The sequence below is a fragment of the Amblyraja radiata genome, chromosome 2 (genome assembly GCF_010909765.2).
Source record: "Amblyraja radiata isolate CabotCenter1 chromosome 2, sAmbRad1.1.pri, whole genome shotgun sequence".
Taxonomy (NCBI): domain Eukaryota; kingdom Metazoa; phylum Chordata; class Chondrichthyes; order Rajiformes; family Rajidae; genus Amblyraja; species Amblyraja radiata.
The window spans coordinates 8,325,451-8,340,944 of record NC_045957.1 but is presented as its reverse complement, the minus strand read 5'-3'; the positions used below and the strand labels follow the sequence as shown (position 1 = coordinate 8,340,944).

The 15,494-nt window shown below is 52.1% G+C and overlaps 1 protein-coding gene across 1 annotated transcript in view; it reads left to right on the top strand.

Annotated features, from left to right (window-relative positions):
- The window catches only part of bop1 (BOP1 ribosomal biogenesis factor), a 185,473-nt gene that overhangs the window by 167,392 nt on the left and 2,587 nt on the right, over positions 1 to 15,494 (top strand). Inside the window, exons 7-15 of the mRNA XM_033041756.1 lie at positions 636 to 848; positions 2,172 to 2,333; positions 4,891 to 4,971; positions 6,470 to 6,539; positions 8,988 to 9,120; positions 9,635 to 9,815; positions 11,115 to 11,403; positions 13,511 to 13,595; positions 15,209 to 15,316. Coding sequence (XP_032897647.1) covers positions 636 to 848; positions 2,172 to 2,333; positions 4,891 to 4,971; positions 6,470 to 6,539; positions 8,988 to 9,120; positions 9,635 to 9,815; positions 11,115 to 11,403; positions 13,511 to 13,595; positions 15,209 to 15,316 — 1,322 coding nt within the window. The remainder of the gene's footprint in view (positions 1 to 635; positions 849 to 2,171; positions 2,334 to 4,890; positions 4,972 to 6,469; positions 6,540 to 8,987; positions 9,121 to 9,634; positions 9,816 to 11,114; positions 11,404 to 13,510; positions 13,596 to 15,208; positions 15,317 to 15,494) is intronic.

Below are 15,494 nucleotides of genomic sequence, written 5' to 3'. Positions count from 1 at the left end.
ATTCCCCCTCAGATTCCTATTAAATCTTTTCCCTTTCCCCTTCACCTTGAACCGATGTCCTCTGGTCCTCGATTCCCCTACTCGGAGTTCGAGGGGATTTGGAGGTAGCATTGGTCCAGGCTCCCTCCGCTACAGACGCATGGACCTTCCTGGAGAGGTCTTCTGATGGTTGAATGCTGGCAGCTCTGCACGGGTTGTCATCCTCGTGGTCTATGCAGTCTTAACATTTATACAAAATAGGTGTCATTCGGCCCTTCGAGCCAGCACCGCCACTCAATATGATCATGGCTGATCATCCAAAATCAGTACCCCGTTCCTGCTTTCTCCCCATATCCTTTGAATCCGTTAACCCTAAGAGCTAAATCTAACTCTCTCTTGAAAACATCTAATGAATCGGCCTCCACTGCCTTCTGTGGCAGAGAATTCCACAGATTCACAACTCTCTGGGTTAAAATAGTTTTTCCTCATCTCAGTCCTAAATGGTCTACTCCTTATTCTTAAACTGTGACCCCTGGTTCTGGACTCTCCCCCAACATCGGGAACATGTTTCCTGCATCTAACCTCTCCAATCCCGTAAGAATTCTATAAGATATCCTCTCATCCTTCTAAATTCCGGTATTTGTGCCCGGTTGCAGGTGTCGAAGCTGGTGCATGCGATCAAGATGGGCTGGATCAAGCCCCGCAAGCCACGGGACGACACACCGCAGTACTACGACCTGTGGGCCAAGGAGGATCCCAACGCAATCCTGGGCCGCCATAAGATGCACGTTCCCGCACCAAAGCTCAAGCTCCCCGGGCACGAAGAGTCTTACAACCCCCCGCCCGAATACTTGCTAACGGACGAAGAGGTGAGGAGTAATGTCTTCTGTTCTGGTCGCCCTGCTGTCGGAAAGATGCCATTAAGCTGGAGAGAGTGCAGAGAAGGTCGACACAAAATGTCGGAGTAACTCAGCGGGACAGGCAGCATCTCTGGAGTGAAGGAGTGGGTGACTTTATCGGGTCGACACCCTTCTTCAGACTGAGAGTCAGGGTTTAGTCAATGTGGTCCAACGGCCATGAAGTGTGAAAACACACACCTCTAGATTCAGAGACAGTTTCTTCCCAGCTGTTATCAGGCAACTGGATCATCCTAGCACAACCAGAGAGCAGTGCTGAACTACTATCCACCTCTTTGGTGACCCTCGGATTTCCCTAGCTTCAAGTAACCCTTGCAACCCCTCTCTCTCCATCCCTCCCCCACCCAAGTCGTACCAGCTTCAAAGTTGTCTTGTTGAGTCTCATTGTCTGTAACCCGTTTTCACCCAGCACACAGCTAACAATGGCCTGTCTCCTTTATCACCATTACTTTTTTGCACAATCATTCATTCATTTGCTCTATATCTACATCACCGTCTTTATCTCACGTTTCCCTATCCCCTGGCTCTCAGTCTGAAGAAGGGTCTCAACCCGAAACGTCACCTATTCCCTTTCTCCAGAGATGCTGTCTGACCCGCTGAGTTACTCCAGCTTATACTTTCGGACTATCCTTGATCATACTTTACCGGCTTTACCTTGCACTAAATGTTATTCCCTTATCATATATCTCTACACTGTGAATGGTTCGATTGTAATCATGTGTTGTCTTTCCGCTGACTGGATAGCAAGCAACAATAGGTTTTCACTGTACCTCGGTACACGTGACAATAAACTAAACTGAAACTGATGTGTTAGATATGTCCTTCTGAAGGTCCCTTTTGAGATGTGCCTCTGAGGGTAAAGAACTCTTGCTACTCTAGCACAGATCCAATCCCCCCCTCATCTCTATCCACCTATAACTCGCCAACCTTTGTCCTGTCCCATCTCTCTTCCAGCTTTCTTCCCTTTCCCCCCCCCCCAACACAATCAGTCTGAAGAAAGGTCCTGCCCAGAAACGTCACCTATCCATGTTCTCCAGAGATGCTGCCTGACCTGCTAAGTTACTCCAGCACTTTGTGTCCTTGTATGTAAACCAGCATCTGCAGTTCCGTGTTTCTATAATCAAATTGTTCCTTGGTTCCTCTTGTCGAGGCTGATTGGAGGGGATGCCCGTGCTAAGCCTGGTGGATTAATTAAATTAAATTGTGTGTGTGTGTGTGTAGCACAGGGCATCTTCACCTCACTGACTGTCCTTCACTCTCTCTCTCTCTCTGCAGCGACTGGCCTGGGAGCAGCAGGAGCCCGAGGAGCGGAAACTCAACTTCCTCCCCAAGACGTTTGGGTCGTTGCGCGCCGTGCCGGCGTTTTCACGCTTCATCCACGAGCGCTTTGAACGCTGCCTGGACCTCTACCTCTGCCCGCGGCAACGCAAGATGAGGGTAGGTTCAACCTTGCTGGTCGCTGCACGCTGACGCACACTGTCTCCCCATTGAACAGCAGGCCTGTCGCTACCACCTTCTCTGAGTGGTGGCGCGGCTGGTAGAGCCACGGCCTCACGCGCCAGGGTCCCGGGTTCGATCCTCACCCCGGGTGCTGGCTGTGTGTGTGTGTGTGTGTGTGTGAGAGTGTGCGTGTGTGTATGTGTGAGAGAGTGTGCATGTGTGTGTGAGTGTGTGTGTGAGAGTGTGCATGTGTGTGTGTTTGTATGTGAGTGTGTGTGAGAGTGTGAGTGTGTGTGAGAATATGCGTGTGTGTGTGTGTGAGTGTGTATGTATGTGTGTGAGAGTGTGTGTGTGCGCGTGTGTGCGTGTGTGTGAGAGTGTGCATGTGTGTGTGAGTGTGTGTGAGAGTGCGTGTGTGTGAGTGTGTGTGTGTGAGTGCGTGTGTGCGCGTGTGTGTGTGTGTGTGTGGGTGCGTGCGTGTGTGCGTGCGTGTGCGTGCGTGTGTATGTATGTGTGCGTGTGTGTGTGCGTGCGCGTGTGTGTGTGTGTGCGTGCGCGTGTGTGTGTATGTATGTGTGCGTGTGCGCGCGTGTGTGTGTGTGCGTGTCTGTGTGTGTGTCTGTGTGTGTGTGTGTGCGCGCGTGTGTGTGCGTGCGTGTCTGTGTGTGTGTGTCTGTGTGTGTGTGTGTGTGCGTGCGTGTGTGTCTGTCTGTGTGTGGAGTTTACACATTCACCCTGTGACCCCTGGGTTTTCTCCAGCTTCTCCGTTTTCCTCCCACATCCCAAAGACGTGCCGGTGGATTGGCCCTTTGTAAATTGCTTCTGGTGTGTAGGGAACTGATGCGTTAGTGGGATAATGTAGAACTAGTGTGAATGGGAGATCGATGGTCAGAGCGGACTCAGTGGGCCGAAGGGCCTGTTTCCTATGTATCTCTAAACTAAAACTCAGGTCCTCTGCGGGCAGACACAGCTGCTGACTTATGCAGCTTGAGAAACAGCTTCTTCCCCGCTGTTATCTGACTACCCAATGGTCCTCCCATGCTAGGAAGTAGTCCCAATCTTCCAACCTACCTCATTGCAGATCTTACGCTTTTTTTTCTCTGCATCTGTAACGCTGTAACACTGTGTTCTGCACTGTGGTATATTTTCCTATGCCTGATGTCACTAATAATGTACAGTGTGAACTGAGTGGATAGCTCACAAACACAGCTCTTCATTGTGTATCGGTGCATGTGTCAGTGATAAGCCAACACCACCAACACCAAGATCCCACAAGCGGTTGTTGGGTAAACAGCCGCTCAGTCTGGTTTTGGTGTAAGTGGACAAACATTCAACATTGAGGGCGGCACGGTGGCGCAGCGGTAGAGTTGCTGCCTCACAGCGCCAGAGACCCGGGTTTGATCCTGACTACGGGTGCTGTCTGTACGGAGTTTGTACGTTCTCCCCGTGACCTCGTGGGTTTTCTCCGGGTGCCCCGGTTTCCTCCCACACTCCAAAGACGTGCAGGTTTTGTAGGTTAATTGGTTTTGGTAAAGTTGTAAATTGTCCCCAGTGTGTGTAGCATAGTGCTAGTGTGCGGGGTGATCGCTGGTCGGTGTGGGCTCAGTGGGCCGAGGGTGCTGTTTCCACGCTGTAAACTAAACTAAAATTGACCAAGGCACTGGCAAAATGCTTCGCTCTGCGCCGCACCTTGCCGCGGGATCGGGATCCTTCACAACCCATGAACGGGCAGCCAAGGCCTTGGTCCTTCCCAGTCCCAATGGCATCCTCCCTCTACTCTGAGCACCTGGTGTGGAACAGTCTGCACTGGACAACCCTGCACTGGACAACCCTGCCAGATTACTCCACTGAGACCCCTGCTCAATGCAAGGCATAGAGTCTTAGAGTGATACAGTGTGGAAACAGGCCCTTCGGCACAACTTGTCCACACCGGCCGACAATGTCCCAGCTACCCTAGTCCCACCTGCCCGCGAGAGGCCCATATCCCTCCAAACCCGTCCTATCCATGTACCTGTCCAACTGTTTCTTAAACATTGAGATCATCCCAGCTTCAACTACCTCCTCTGGCAGCTTGTTCCATACCCCCACCGCCCTTTGTGTGAAAAGGTTACCCCTCAGATTCCTATTGAATCTTTTCCCCTTCACCGTAATTGTGACTTTGGGTGGACAAGAGGATGGGGACTGGACTTTGTGCCTTCCCCCACAGTGGGAATCACTGTGGGGGGATGTTTTTGTGTTGAACTTCTTTTTGAATGCTATGTTGTATTTTTATTAGTGTGCTGCAAGGACATCAGAATTTCCCCAGAATAAGGGGATTAATAAAGTTTAATCTAATCTAAACTGATGTCCTCTGGTCCTCGATTCACCTTTTCTGTGCATCTATGCGATCTATTCTTCTCATGATTTTATACATCTCTATAAGATCACCCCTCATCCTCCTGCGCTCCAAGGAATAGAGTCCCAGCCTACTCAACCTCTGCCTATAGCTCACACCCTCGAGTCCTGGCAACATCCTCGTGAGGCAGAAGAATAATATCCGTGGCTTTCCCCTCAGGTGAACGTGGATCCAGACGATCTGATTCCAAAGCTTCCCAAGCCGAAGGATCTGCAGCCGTTCCCCACTACTCAGGCGCTGGTGAGTGCTGTACGGCGCCGGGCTGGGGGGGGTCCACGTGACAGGAGAAGGGAGGTGACAGGGTGAAGACACAAGCGACTGCAGATGCTGGAATCTGAAGTAAAATATAAACTGAACATAGAACACTGAACGGTCCAGCACAGGAAGAGGCCCTTCGGCCCACAATGTCTGTGCTGAGCATGATGCCAAGTTAAGCTAATCTCTGGAACGTGGTGTCGGGGGGGGGTATTGATGGAGGGGATACAATAGTGGGGGACAGGCACATGGATGTGCAGGGAATGGAGGGATATGGATCACGTGCAGGCAGAGGAGATTTGTTTAACGGCATTATGTTTGGCACGGATACTGTTGGCAGAAGGGTCTGATCCTGTACTGTTGCATATCACCAAAACCGTGAACTGGGTCCAAAAAAAGCCTTCATCCCAGCTACCATCAGGTATGGGCACTGCACAGCACAAAACCTCAACAGCTATGATCCTCTCTGGACTATGTCTTTGGTTGCACTACAGATTACACTGATAGAACGTGGATCAGTACAGCACAAGAACAGGCCCTTCAGCCCACAATGTCCATGCCGGACCTGCTGCCAAGACCACCTGAACGTAATCCTATCCCTCCATCTCCTGCATATCCATATGCCCCTCTAAAAGTCTCTGTTGTGCCAGCCTCAACTACCAACCTTGGCAACGTGTTCCACGCACCCACCACCCTCTGTGTGGTAAAAAAAAAACACTTGACACACGCATCTCCTTAAAACGTTGCCTCTCTCACTTAAAGCTATTCCCTCCAGTATTGGACATGTCCGCCCCGGGGAAAAAGGTTCTGACTCTCTACCCTGTCTATGCCTCTCTTCATTGTATATACTTCTACCAGGTCTCCCCGCAACCTCCAACGTTCCAGAGAAAACAGTCCAATCTGCAGTCTGTCCCTGCAGCTAAATACCCCCTGATCCACGCATCATTCTTGTCAAAACCATTATGGCCATTAATTAGTGTTAATGTGCGGGCATCGCTGGTCGGTGTGGACCTGATGGGCCGAAGGGCCTGTTCCCATGCTACATCTCCAAAGTCTAAACTAAACTAACTTATTGTGTTGAAGATCGACACAAAATGCTGGAGTAGCTCAGCGGGACAGGCAGCAGCATCTCTGGAGAGAAGGAATGGGTGACATTTCGGGCCGTGACCCTTTCTTGCCCAGTCTGAGGAAGGGTCTCCAAATCCTTTTCCCCAGAGATGCTGCCCGTCCTGCTGAGTCACTCCAGCATTTTGTGTCTATTTTCGATGCGGACCAGCATCTGCAGTTCCTTCCCACACATAATTGATCGTTTATTGATTATTTGATGGTACTGTTGACTGATTCTTCTACATGTTGTGATCAGCGTGTTACTGTGTTTGTGGGCCTGTAGTGTAAGAATGTCATTGTTCTGTTGTGTCGGTGGTGTACACAATGCCTGTGTGGTACTGCCCGCTCCTGCTGACCCTCTGCCTCTGTGTTGCAGGTTTACACAGGGCACACCAACCTGGTGCGTTGCATCAGCGTCTCACCCAGTGGCCAGTGGTTGGCATCAGGTAGCAGCGCATTCCTTTCCTCCCCACATTGCCCTCGTCAGTGCTGTTAAAAACAACCGGCTGCGGGGAGGGTGGGTGGTGGCGGCGGCACTGAAAGGGAAGCTGGAACATTTCTGCTGCTGCTGCTCCTGCTCTGATCAGCAGCTTTGTAGCCGCTGAAATCATTCAGCCAGGCACTGAGGTAATGTTGCTTTGTTATTCGCACCACCCGGGCACAGGTTGTGTGCGTCTGTGTAACCGGAGACGGGAGCGGCTCGATTGCTCCTCGACCCTGCCACAAGGTGCACGATGAAAACAAGCAATTACCTCGTTTTCCATTCGAGCTTTCAATCCCCGCTGAGTGTATTTTGTGCGGTGTTATCCCCCCCTCCACCATTAGCGGTGGGCTCGCTCCCGTCCCGACCAGACTCCTGCCAGCTGGCACGGTGCCCACCTACGGGTGAGGTAACTGAGGGGGAGCGGCGGTGTGGACACGACCCACCAGCTCTGGCAGAGAGAGGGGTGGAGGGTGGAGGGGGCACTGGGTTTAAACAGCAAACCTAAACGCACACAGATGGCCATGCTTGGTGTGTCTACAACTCAGCCTGCCCGCCTGCAACCACTTTGCACTCGCTCTGCTTTCAATTCAGGTTTCCAAACCATCGCACTTACTCAACATTCAAGTTTTAGTTTTTGCAAATGTGATGATGTGATGTGAAATTTGGTATTCCTGCAATTTCAGTAGCGGTCTCGTAATTAAAACCAATCCAGGTGCATAACATCACGAGGGGTGGGGGGGTAGACAGGGTGAATGCACGCAGACTTTTTCCCAGGGTTGGGGAATCAAGAACCAGAGGACATTGCATGCAAGGTGAGAGGGGAAAGATTTAATAGGGAGCGTTCAAGGCAAGATTTAATAAGAACCTGAGGGGCAGCTTTTTCACACAGTGGGTGGTGGGTGTATGGAACGAGCTGCCAGAGGAGGTAGTTGAGGCAGGGACAATGACAACATTTAAAAGACACTTGGCTGGGTGCACGGATATGAGAGATTTGGAGGGATCTGGGCCAAACACAGTCAAATGGGACTTGCTTAGATGGGGCATCATTGTGGGTGAGTTGGGCCGAAGGGCCTGTTTTGGTGCTGCATGACTCGACACCGTCTTCTATTAATGTGTAAGCGATATGTAGACAGATTGAGTTAATTTAATGCCAAACGTAAGGCCTGGATAGAGTGGATATGGAGAGGATGTTTCCACTAGTGGGAGAGTCTAGGACTAGAGGCCATAGCCTCAGAATTAAAGGACGTTCCTTTTGGAAGGAGATGAGGAAACATAGAAACATATAAATAGGTGCAGGAGTAGGCCACTCGGCCCTTCGAGCCTGCACCGCCATTCAATATGATCATGGCTGATCATCCAACTCAGTATCCTGTACCTGCCTTCTCTCCATACCCCCTGATCCCTTTAGCCACAAGGGCCACATCTAACTCCCTCTTAAATATAGCCAATGAACTGGCCTCAACTACCTTCTGTGGCAGAGAATTCCACAGATTCACCACTCTCTGTGTGAAAAATATTTTTCTCATCTCGGTCCTAAAAGATTTCCCCCTTAACCTTAAACTGTGACCCCTTGTTCTGGACTTCCCCAACATCGGGAACAATCTTCCTGCATCTAGCCTGTCCAACCCCTTAAGAACTTTGTAAGTTTCTATAAGATCCCCCCTCAATCTTCTAAATTCTAGCGAGTACAAGCCGAGTCTATCCAGTCTTTCTTCTTTCTTTAGTCAGTCTTTAGTGAAGAATTTCTATAGTCAGAGGGTGGTGAATCTGTGGAATTCTTTGCCACAGAAGGCTGTGGAGGCCATCAGTGGATATTTTTAAGGCAGTGATAGATAGATTCTTGATTAGTACGGGTGTCAGGGGTTATGGGGAGAAGGCAGGAGAATGGGGTTAGGAGGGAGAGATAGATCAGCCATGATTGAATGCTGGAGTAGACTTGATGGGCCGAATGGCATGTGTCTGCTCCTATCACATGAATTTAGGGGCTTGGAGTGTTTGCGCAGAGATGCATGAAAGAGATGGACAAATGTTTTAGTGAGTGAGTGAAGAACCATTAAATGCTGGTTAGGCCACTGCCTGGTTTGATAACTTACAGGTAGGATGTGAGACCACTAGATGTCATTGAAACCGACCGGTTAGTGAAAAGCCTGGATAGAGTAGATGTGGAGAGGATGTTTCCCCTAGTGGGAGAGTCTAGGACCAGAGGGCACAGCCTCAGAATTAAAGGATGTAACTTCAAAATGGAGAAGAATAGGAATTTCAGTAGCCAGAGCGTGGAGACTTCATTCAGTGCCATGTTCCCTCAGTTTTGAGCAGGTGGAGCCCACACAGACTCTTCCCCCCACGAGCAAGTGGCTGGTTCCCCCACTCCACTGACCATCCCGTCCTCCCCCCCCCCTCCCCCCCACAGGCTCGGATGACCACACCGTTCGTTTCTGGGAGGTCTCCACGGCCCGCTGCGTGAAGACCATCGAGGTGGAAGGGGCAGTGAAGAGCATCGCGTGGAACCCGAACCCTGCCCACTGTCTGGTGGCTTTAACTGTGTGAGTACGGACCTGCGTTCCTGGGGCTCGGCCACTCTGTGTAATGGCCACAGAGACTGTGGGGCATGGTAGAGTCGCTGCCTCACAGCGCCAGAGAACCGGGTTCAATCCTGACTACAGGTGCTGTCTGTACGGAGTTTGCATGTTCGCCCCGTGACCACGTGGGGTTTTCTCCGGGTGCTCTGGTTTCCTCCCACACTGCAAAGACGTAGAGGTTTTGTAGGTTTATTGGCTTCTGTAAAGATTGTAAATTGTCCCCAGTGTGTGTAGGATAGTGTAAGTGTGCGGGGTTCGCTGGTCGGCGTGGGCTCGGTGGGAAGGTTCCCGTGCTGTATCCGCTCAATCTGATTTCACTTCAAACATTTCACTGTATCTCCATGTGCACGTGAAAGATAATGAGCCAAGAGCTATAGACAGGTTTGTCTGTGCAGAGTGGGACTGTGCTGCATGGGCGAGTGTGTGGAGTGGTGTATTGGGCGTGTGCTGAACAGGCATGTTTGTGTTTGTTTTACAGTGAGCAGTCTGTGATCATCATCAACCCCAGCCTGGGTGACCGGCTGCTGTATAGTGCGACGGATCAGCTGATGGCCGCCTTTGAGAAGCCGGAGGAGGAGGCCCCTCAGCCGGCCGAGTGGGCAGCTGCAGAGGGAGAGGCCTACGACACAGGCTTCCGTCTCACCATCACGCACAACAAGGTCTCCCACAGCCAGCCATGGCCTCTCTCCTCTATCATCCTAACTACTTCCTAGCATATCTTTCATTCATTTGTTCTGTAGTACAGTCTAGTATAGTACAGGGAGTACAGAGAAGGTTCACCAGACTGATTCCTGGGATGTCAGGACTTTCATATGAAGAAAGACTGGATAGACTCGGCTTGTACTCGCTAGAATTTAGACGATTGAGGGGGGATCTTATAGAAACTTACAAAATTCTTAAGGGGTTGGACAGGCTAGATGCAGGAAGATTGTTCCCGATGTTGGGGAAGTCCAGAACAAGGGGTCACAGTTTAAGGATAAGGGGGAAATCTTTTAGGGCTGAGATGAGAAAAACATTTTTCACACAGAGAGTGGTGAATCTTTGGAATTCTCTGCCACAGAAGGTAGTTGAGGCCAGTTCATTGGCTATATTTAAGAGGGAGTTAGATGTGGCCCTTGTGGCTAAAGGGATCAGGGGGTATGGAGAGAAAGCAGGTACAGGATACTGAGTTGGATGATCAGCCATGATCATATTGAATGGTGGTGCAGGCTCGAAGGGCCGAATGGCCTACTCCTGCACCTATTATCTATGTTTCTATGTATCTCTCTACATCACCGTCTATATCTCTCGTTTCCCTCTCCCCTGACTCTCAGTCTGAAGAAGGGTCTCAACCCAAAACGCCACTTATTCCTTTTCTCCAGAGATGCTGCCTGACCCGCTGAGTCACTGCAGCATTTTGTGTGTGTCTCTAGTAGGGGGTTACAGGATGGTGAACATTACAGCACAGGAACAGGCTCGTACCCCAATCATGTCTCTGCCAAGTTGTACTAATCTCCATATCCAGGTGTCTGTACAAAAGTCATTCGCTATTTTTAAAGCAGAGATTGATAGATTCGTGTTTGGGAAGGGCGTCAAAAGTTCCGGGGAGAAGGCATGAGAGCGCGGTTGAGAGGGAGATGGATCAGCCATGATTGAATGGCGAAGCAGGCTCGAGGGGCCGAATGACTTAATTCTGCTCACCAGACATATAAACCTGATCAACGTGCTGGAGGAACTCAGTGGGTCAGGCAGGCATCTGTGGGGGGAAATCCACAAACCATTCTGGAGAAGGGTCTCAACTTGTAGGCTCATCTTGATTGGGAAGGGCGTCAAAGGTTAAGGGAAGAATGGGATTGAGAGGGTAAGATGGGTCGGCCATGTTTGAATGGTGGGGTAGGCTGGATGGGCTGAATGGCCTGACGGTGTTGCTGTGTGTTATTGTGCTTGTTGGCTGACTGAGCCTGGTGTTGTGTCTGCAGATGGTGAAGCAGGTGACGTGGCACGGCAAGGGTGACTACCTGGCCACGGTGATCCCCGACAACGGCAACGCCCAGGTGCTGATCCACCAGCTGAGCAAGCGGCGCAGCCAGAACCCCTTCCGCAAGAACAAGGGGCTGGTGCAGTGCGTCAGCTTCCACCCTGTACGCCCCTTCTTCTTCGTGGCCACCCAGCGATACGTGCGCGTCTACAATCTGCTCAAGCAGGAGCTGACCAAGAAGCTGATGGCCAACTGCAAGTGGGTGTCCAGCATGGCCATTCACCCCGGCGGTAAGCGTGGGACCACAGGACACTGACCACAGGGCAGGGACCACAGGGAAGTGACCACAGGAAAGTGACAACAGGGCAGTGACCACAGGGACCACAGGAAAGTGACAACAGGGCAGTGACCACAGGGACCACAGGGCAGGGACCACAGGACAGGGACCACAGGGCAGTGACCACAGGAAAGTGACCACAGGGCAGTGACCACAGGAAAGTGACCACAGTGACCACAGGGCAGTGACCACAGGGGAGTGACCACAGGGCAGTGACCACAGGGAAGTGACCACAGAACAGTGACCACAGGGACCACAGGGAAGTGACCACAGGGCAGGGACCACAGGGCAGGGGCCACAGGACAGTGACCACAGGGGAGTGACCACAGGGCAGGGACCACAGGGGAGTGACCACAGGGCAGGGACCACAGGGAAGTGACCACAGGGCAGGGACCACAGAGGAGTGACCACAGGGGAGTGACCACAGGGCAGGGACCACAGGGTAGGGACCACAGGGTAGTGACCACAGGGCAGGGACCACAGGGCAGTGACCACAGGGACCACAAGACAGTGACCACAGGGGAGTGACCGCAGGGGAGTGACCACAGGGCAGTGACCACAGGGCAGTGACCACAGGGCAGTGACCACAGGGCAGTGACCACAGGGCAGTGACCACAGGGGAGTGACCACAGAACAGTGACCACAGGGACCACAGGGAAGTGACCACAGGGCAGGGACCACAGGGCAGGGGCCACAGGACAGTGATCACAGGGCAGTGACCACAGGGACCACAAGACAGTGACCACAGGGGAGTGACCGCAGGGGAGTGACCACAGGGCAGTGACCACAGGGCAGTGACCACAGGGCAGTGACCACAGGGCAGTGACCACAGGGCAGTGACCACAGGGGAGTGACCACAGGGCAGTGACCACAGGGACCACAGGGCAGTGACCACAGGGACCACAGGGCAGGGACCACAGGGCAGTGACCACAGGGCAGGGACCACAGGGCAGTGACCACAGGGCAGTGACCACAGGGACCACAGGGACCACAGGGTAGTGACCACAGGGCAGTGACCACAGGGCAGTGACCACAGGGACCACAGGGCAGTGACCACAGGGCAGTGACCACAGGACAGGGACCACAGGGCAGTGACCACAGGGCAGTGACCACAGGGACCACAGGGCAGTGACCACAGGGCAGGGACCACAGGGCAGTGACCACAGGGCAGTGACCACAGGGCAGTGACCACAGGGACCACAGGGCAGGGACCACAGGGCAGTGACCACAGGGCAGGGACCACAGGACAGGGACCACAGGGCAGTGACCACAGGGCAGTGACCACAGGGACCACAGGACAGTGACCACAGGGCAGTGACCACAGGGCAGGGACCACAGGACAGTGACCACAGAACAGTGACCACAGGGCAGTGACCACAGGGCAGTGACCACAGGGAAGTGACCACAGGACAGTGACCACAGGGCAGTGACCACAGGGAAGTGACCACAGGACAGTGACCACAGGACAGTGACCACAGGGAAGTGACCACAGGACAGTGACCACAGGGCAGTGACCACAGGGAAGTGACCACAGGACAGTGACCACAGAACAGTGACCACAGGGAAGTGACCACAGGACAGTGACCACAGGGCAGTGACCACAGGGCAGTGACCACAGGGCAGTGACCACAGGGCAGTGACCACAGGGCAGTGACCACAGGGACCACAGGGCAGTGACCACAGGGCAGTGACCACAGGACAGTGACCACAGGACAGTGACCACAGGGCAGTGACCACAGGGCAGTGACCACAGGGCAGTGACCACAGGGACCACGGGCCACAGGGGCTCTGGCCGGGGCACCGACTATATGGGTGGTGGGAGATCCCGATGAAAGTGCATGCGGAGACGGGGAGAAGGTACAAATTCCGTGTAGACGGAGTTGATTGTGTGCCAGCATGTGTGCGTGTGCATGCGTGTGGGCGTGCGCGTGTGTTTGTGTGGGCGTGTGTGTGTGTGTGTGTGTGCATGCGTGTGTGCATGCGTGTGTGTGTGAGCGTGTGTGTGTGTGCACGTGCGTCCTGTTACAAGGGCTAATGTCTGCTGTGGGGTTTGTTGACAGGTGACAATGTGATCTGTGGGAGCTACGACAGTCGCCTGGCCTGGTTCGACCTGGACCTCTCCACCAAGCCCTACAAAGTGCTCAGGTGAGTGGCAGATTCCCCAGAGCTGTGTGAGAGGCTGATGGGTCATAGAGACAGTTACTGCCTGACCCGCCCGCTGGCTTCCTCTCCATCTTTTTACAGTTTAGTGCAGAGATACAGAGCGCTAACAGGCCCTTTGGCCCAGCTCGTCCCTGGTATCAAGACACCCCATTCCAAAATAGTCCTCTTTGCCCGTATCCCTCACAACCTTTCTTATCCATGTACCTGACCAAATGTGTTGAACATTATTATTCTATCTGCTGTCCGCTCCATCCAAGACCACACAAAATTGCAGCAAGTTGTGGACACAGCCCAGACCATCACACAAACCAACCTCCCTTCCATTGACTCCATTTATATCTCACGCTGCCTCGGCAAGGCCAGCAGCATAATCAAGGACCAGTCTCACCCCGGCCACTCCCTCTTCTCTCCTCTCCCATCAAGGTACAGAAGTGTGAAAACACACACCTCCAGATTCGGGGACAGTTTCTTCCCAGCTATTATCAGGCAACTGAATCATCCTACCACAAGCAGAGAGCAGTGCTGAGCTACTATCTACCTCACTGGCGACCCTCGGACTATCCTTGATCAGACTTTGCTGGCTTTACCTTGCACTAAACGTTATTCCCTTATCATGTATCTAATCTGTGCACTGTGGCTCGATTGTAACCATGTATTATCTTTCCACTGACTGCTGTAAAGCTTTTCACGGTACCTGTGACAGACAATAAACTAAACTGAGCCTCAACTACTTCCTCTGGCAGCTCGTTCCACATACATACCGCCCAGTGTGAAAAAGATACCCCCTCAGGTTCTTATTAAATCCTTCCCCCCTCACCTTAAATATCCATCCTCTAATATTAATTCAGAGATGCTGTCTGACATGCTGAGTTACTCCAGCATTTGATGTCTCTTTTTGTAAAGCAGTCTGTTGGTTCTATATTCCTCTAATTCTTGATTCCCCATCTCCGGGAAAAAGACTGTGCATTCACCCTATCTATTCCCCTCATGATTTTATACTGTACATCTCTATAAAAATTAACCCTCATCCTTCCGCACCCCAAGGCATAAAGTCCCAGCCTGACCAACCTCTCCCTGTGGCTCAGGCCCTCGAGTCCTGGCAACATCTCATTAATCTTCTCTGTACTTTCTAGCCTAATGTCTAACATCCTTCCTGTAGCAGGGTGACCATAACTGAACACAGTACTCCAAGTGCGGCCTCACCAACGTCTTGTACAGCCTACACAGCATTCGGCTGGTTTAAGTTGTGAGTCGGTACTACAATACTCTTTATATGGTCATAAGTGATAGGAGCAGAATTAGGCCATTCAGCCCTTCAAGTAAACTCCACCGTTAAATCATGGCTGATCTATCTCTCCCTCCTAACCCCATTCACCTGCCTTCTCCCCATAACCCCTGACACCCGTACTAATCTAGAATCTGTCAATCTCCGCCCTAAATACCCACACTTGGCCTCCACAGCCTTCTGTGGCAAAGAATTCCACAGATTCACCACCCTCTGACTAAAGACATTTCTCCTCAATCTTCCGTCAGATGCATCAGACTTGCTTCCTGTATTTGATTCAGCGTCTGTTTTTCTCTCTCTGTGTTGACAGGCATCACAAGAGAGCTTTACGAGGAGTAGCGTTCCACAAACATTACCCGCTGTTTGCCTCCGCCTCCGATGATGGCACCGTCATTGTCTGTCATGGAATGGTTTACAGGTTTGTGCCTCTCCCCTTCTTCTGCTGTGTGTGTGTGTGATTATGTGCGTGTGAGTGTGTGTGTCTGTGCGAGTGTGTGTGTGGATGTGTGCGTGCGTGTATGTATATGTGTGAGTGTCTGTGCGAGTGTGTGTGTGTGTGCGCTTGTGGTGTGTGTCTGCGTGTGTGGTGTGTGTCT